The following is a 6,000-nucleotide window of genomic DNA, read 5'->3' as shown; positions in this document are numbered from 1 at the left end:
TTTCTGAACCTTAATGTTCTCTTCTTGACAGACATTTACACAAAGAATTTCCAAGAATCAGACACTTGTACAGTTCACTGTTGCATATAAATGAAAAAATGTAGATAACACAAAATCGAATTGAAATCTGATCCAAAAAAAATATTAATGTTAACAAACATACATTGGTAAATTGTATTTAATTGCTCTTGATTTGATTGAAAATTAAAACAAATAAACTTTGATTCGATTCGTGTATTTTTTGTTGTTGAAAAAATACAAATTATAATATTTTTCTTGTTGTCATGTTTTTGTTTGTTTCATAAGTCATATGGCACCAAAACAGGAAAGATGATTATGGCTAGGCTCAGTTGTAACAAACTTAAAGCAGTATTGTTATGTCAGAAACGTAGTTTTGAGTAACTTATTAGTATACAAGTAAATTGACGTACACAAGTTTTACCAAAGTATGATCAACTAAACAGTGACTACTTAAAATGTTAACAATCACATTCTATTAAAAGTCAAAACACATTTCATAGGCTAAACTGTTGAAAATTCACAAAATTGATTTTTTGATTATGAAAAATAACCGTTAACTCTCAGTTATAAAAAATTTCAAAATAAATGTGCAAGAAATTCTTAACAAAAGGTAAATACTATATATCTATTTGTATATGCTCATAAGAAGATAAATGAAGATTTTTTTTTTTTTAAATAATGTTTATCTCTTAAAACCCACTTCAATTACCAAGGTTACACTTTACCAAGGTCATATTTTATCAAGATAACCTGAAGGATATAACGACCACGAGGATAACCGTTCTGAGGCTGACAGCGATATAGTGTTATACAAACAGCAAGGTGAAAACCATGACTGTCTAATGGGTCCAACACATGAGAGGTATCATTCCTTTATCTTAATGTCAAACCTTTCCCTGCTGATTATGTAATCAATCACTCATCCCTGGTTAGAAAACCTACGGGTTTAGTTCATTTTAAATGTTTTTTTAGACATTACGACATTTGTTTGTTTGAATACTACAATTATTGGTTGACTCACACGTGTGTCAGTTGTGTACCCGGGCTCCGTGTCAATATTTGTGTCAACAGGAACTACATTAATAAGATAAAGTCTTAGCTCGCACGCAAATCGGACGTTACCTCTTAAATGCATTAACCCAGCGGTGTAGCCGCTTGTCAACTGTAACGTGTTAGACACAGTGAAGTTATCGGCACAGCAGGTCGTTTTTATGACAACTCTACCACTTGAATATAATCTTAAACTCTTTAAAACCCAAAGACCATTATCTCACATAAACACAAGTTTAGAAGGAGTTTTCAAATCATTTCATCCACTTAAAACTAAACTGAATATTATATTAATTTCTTATCTGAAAATATCAAAAATCCAATTACATAAGAAATTTATTCTAAAACGAAAAAATCACTTGGTGAAAAAAAAACAACACAACAACATCCATATACATTACGTCATCACAATTTCTCCATCAATTTTGCAAATATTACTAGAAAAAACAATCATTTACATCTAGATATTGTTAACTATATCTGCCCTTTTTGTCTAAAACTTATGAACATCAACACAGAATCATATCAAACTTGGACCTGACTTTAAATGTAACATTTCACACTCTACATGCTTTTCAAAAAAAAAATATAAAAAATACCCAGTTACTCTATGTATTTAATACACAACACTAGCAATACATGGTATCCCATAGAAATCATTCATTCTTTTCAGTTTCTCTATTCAACCAAATTGTGAAACACTCGATTTATGTCAAATTACAACCGTAAAGTTTGTGTTTTATATGGCAACATGCAAACTTTTTGGCATATGAAAACACCAAAAAAACAACAACAAGAATCTTACTTGTGAGCAGCCACAAATCACTTTATGACCCTGATTAAGTTGAAAGTTATTATTAGTTAAGAAAAAAATCATCATTTGGAGACCAGTCTCCAAATAGACCACTGCAATTGGCTGAATTTAAATTTGTGTCAATAAACATCCAATCAGATGTCTAGAATTGGGACTGGTCTACAATTTCAAAGCATTTTTTTTACCCTTGAGGTAAATGAGCTATGGTTGAGTGAGAAACAAGCATTTTATTTTCTCTAGCATACATTATATACACTGGAGCCGCGATATAGCGCTCATCGGTATAGCGCTTATCTCAGTAGAACGCTCATATGCCTTGGCTCCCAAAAAAAAAATCGTATTTTTCGCCCATTATATTTTTTTTTCATGTATATCAATACCGCACCTTATCCACTATAACGCTTGTTCAATGTGTCAGTCGAGTGCAATAAACAGTCATAATTACGTCACTCATGATAAGAAGGTGTGAAGTCATACACAGGTAAGCGTTAATCCGCTCTTTTGTTCATTTTGAACTGTTGATCAGTCAGGTATCAAACTGTTAGCTAAGACATGCAAACACCGACGATTTAAGTAAATCACCCAAGCATACAATTAATTTTAAAAAGCATGCACTTTCGATCTATCTGCAAAAAAGTTGTTGAGGATGACTGATTTTTTTCACAAGAGACAGCAGGAAAGACGATTAATTTAGTCCCATCCACTAGGTATCAATTTTCATGACCACACATAACTCACGTTAACACCGCTGTTTTACTGGAAATTTATAAACATTCATTCGTGGTTTATATTTTTAATTCGTAAATTTCATGTTTATATTAAAGATATTCAGTAATGCTTTACAAAATAATTAATAATAATATATAAAAAAGCTTGGACTGATATCCATTGGAAGGTAAGTAAACAATCAATTCCACTAACAAGCGTTATATGTTTCGGCGGTGGGTGGGGTAATGCGATATTTTCGCTATAATTACAAAATGAGCGTTATAAAAAGTTACTCGTTACAGCGCTGTCTTGAGATCATGGACCCCAACATGAGCGCTATATCGCGGCTCCAGTGTATTGAGTAATGTTTCAATACAGATATACATCTGCACATTAATGAACAGTTTTAACTGGAACTACAGTATTTAACTCACGAAAAAAGTTGAATGTTTGCCATTTTGAAAATTTCTGTCACCTGTGCACAGATAAAATGATTTTAGGACCAACATACATACATGCCTGACCCGGCTGATTTACAACCAAGCTTTAAGTGTTCAGTAACAGTAAATAAATGCAAAATTTTAGAAATCCACCAATGACTTGGCTAGTTTATCGAAGTCCCACTTACTAATGTATTGACTGAACAGAATCTAAAATGACAAAGCCATGTTTAAACTAATAGACAATGTACTAAGAGAACTTGGTCGTGAGCGTACCACGGTTTTTCAACTCAACAATGTCGTAACCAATGATAACCATAGAGATAAAGTTACACCAGTGCCGAGTTTGTACCGTTACATGTGAATAAAATTATTTTGAAAAAAAAAAAAAAAAAAAAAAATGTGGCAGACGACATATTACAGATTATGAAAATGGTATGGTGAATGCACATGGTAAAGGGGAATGGTGGTGGACATGGATAAAATGACAGGGAACACATGATACTGAAAATTGTACTCAAGCACCTATGTGCAACTTTAATTTACGTTGCACGTGAAAAAAAAAACAGCATATTTATACCAAAACAAGTGTACTTTGTCAAGTGTACTTTGTCATGATAACACCCTGGCTAACCAGTATTAAATTCAAAAGCGCGCAATACCTTGCCTTTTGAAATATATAGATGAAATATCTAGGACCTTTTCACTAGTACGGGATTTCACAACAGCAAAGATAGAAGAAAAAAAACATTACATCACTGTACGAGATATCGAAAATAGCCACTTGTATCTATATAACACAACATTTGTACATAGTTGAGAACAGCAGAACTCTTCAAATAAACTTTCCTCCATTTTTTTTCTACATATCTTACAAAATTTTTGAACAACCTGCTGTATCTCTTCTGTTCCTTTAAATACAGCACTTTTTTTGTGTGTGTGTTTTCTACAATCCTCAAATCCAACTTCCCATCTTCATTCAGCTGCCACTAATTCACAGAGTGAGGTACTATTCACTGCTTTTCTCAGTAGATCTACTAAGAGAACGCAACTATTCACTCCATTTAATCTCCATTAAAGGGGAACAACTCCTCTATAGGTTCACAAATATGTTTAAAGCTAAGTAGCCGGTTCACATATAATTTTGAAGGAGATTTTTTTTTTTTGTACATCAATGGCATAAGAATTTTTACAGGAGGGGAAAATCCACTGGAATTTTGTACAACATAATGTGGAACACTTGATATATTTGTTTTCCCCACTAAAGTGCCATAACTCAGAATATAACTTCATACAGAGTTGCCTTTTTATCTCCAGAGCCTGTTACAATATATTTATCATCTGTTGAAATGTCACAACTTAACACTGAAGAAGACTCTTTTGACTGAAAGAAAAACAAAACAACACATTTAAGTTGAATTATATCAAATATTCATTATAAAAGGATCTTAAACATTTAGTTATATTATAACAATTTAGTACTATCCATAATATAACGATTTTAGGCCAAATATTCTAACAAAGTGGAAAGCAAATAAAAAGTTTCACGTTGACATTTTTCAAAATGTTTTAATAATGGCCTACATTAAAGTTTTTGATCAATGACAACAACGTCATTGCAACCATCATCATAGCTCTATTTTTTCTTTGGAACAGACAAGCTAAATGTTCTAAAATCAATAAATTGTATACAATTTTTAAGAAGCTTAAAGCATTTTTCCAAATGACAATTTATCCAAATGGTAAACATGATCAAAGCGTTTTAATAGCGTTCATTTTTTTACATATTAAATGAACAATTATCCAGGAAAAAAATGACAAGAATATTATACAAATGCAACATATTGGTTAAAAACTTGCCTGGTTAATGGGAATGTTTTACAGTTTCTGAGAATAATGTAAAACACGAATTTTTTGCACCTTGAGGATTTTTGCAACATAAATATTCTCTAATCAAATAATGAATATCATATAATTTAACAGAACTGAAAGTGTAAATGAGAAAATATTTAACCTCTCCTATAAGTCCAAAATATTAATTTTGCCAAAATATCTGATTTCACAGTAAAAATGTTTGATTATTTGCAAAATGTACAAAAACCTGTTTCATTTATTTTCATCAATAATTTTTTCTTATAACAGGGTTATTAAGTTATAATGAAACTGTTTGAAGGGAGGGGGTTCGAGCTTTACTGTTGGAGAAAGAACTCAGATGCCAGTACAAATTTTACTTAACCCTGAAGTCTGCTAGGACCTAAAGTGATCAGCCTTTGCCACCAGTAAAAGAGCGAGGCCGGCCTGCATCTCCATGGACCAAGCTCTAAAGTGTGGTAGCTTAATTTTTGCATTCTAATATTAAAATCCCTTTTAATTTTGAATGGGGTGCTACCCAAAATCCATAACAACAACAAATGTGACCATAGGACACTGATACTCCCTTGTTCCACTGTTTTGTCTTTCTACTGAACGACAGAGTGACAGTTCGACAGCATGACCCAAGGACATGGGCAAATCTATATTTGTGTTAAAGCATTGACCTATTATGCAAACTTGCTAGATAACTCCTAATAAAAACCTTAATAAAAGTCTATCAATTTTCTGCAAGCAATCTAGATGATACAACAAAAACCTAAAATAAGTCACGATAGTATTTACCTGAAATATGCTAGCTCCATACGGAGTTCGCCATGCGTTTAGCAAGTTGTCTTTACCCGTACTAACAAACCATTTACCACAGTAGGCAAACTTTAGAGAGAGTACGCAACTTTCATGTAGATGTAACTGATATTTATCTGGCTTTGTGTGGTGAAGTACCTCTACATTGCTACTCTCCATTCTGCAAAAACAAAAAAAGAAAATTAAAATTTATCGGCTTGTTCCGTTTCGTTTAAAATCATATTCATTCCAAGATATTTCTGGCTAGCTTTACCGGTGGACAGAGTTGAAAAAAATCCACATGACACTCAT

At 32.4% G+C, this 6,000-nt stretch overlaps 1 protein-coding gene across 1 annotated transcript in view; it reads right to left on the bottom strand.

Moving 5' to 3' along the window:
- Window positions 1-2,951: 2,951 nt before the first annotated feature.
- The window catches only part of LOC132744386 (transducin-like enhancer protein 3-B), a 67,589-nt gene continuing 64,540 nt past the window's right edge, over window positions 2,952-6,000 (bottom strand). The window contains exons 20-21 of the mRNA XM_060733103.1: window positions 5,689-5,869; window positions 2,952-4,417 (exon numbers count right to left, since the gene is read on the bottom strand). Of these exons, the coding sequence (XP_060589086.1) occupies window positions 4,310-4,417; window positions 5,689-5,869 (289 nt within the window). The 3' untranslated portion in view covers window positions 2,952-4,309. The remainder of the gene's footprint in view (window positions 4,418-5,688; window positions 5,870-6,000) is intronic.

This window comes from Ruditapes philippinarum, unplaced genomic scaffold, assembly GCF_026571515.1.
Source record: "Ruditapes philippinarum isolate M1 unplaced genomic scaffold, ASM2657151v2 ctg390_1_1_1_1, whole genome shotgun sequence".
Lineage (NCBI taxonomy): Eukaryota > Metazoa > Mollusca > Bivalvia > Venerida > Veneridae > Ruditapes > Ruditapes philippinarum.
The sequence above is the reverse complement of the archived record's forward strand: the minus strand, read 5'-3'. Positions and strand labels throughout refer to the sequence as shown.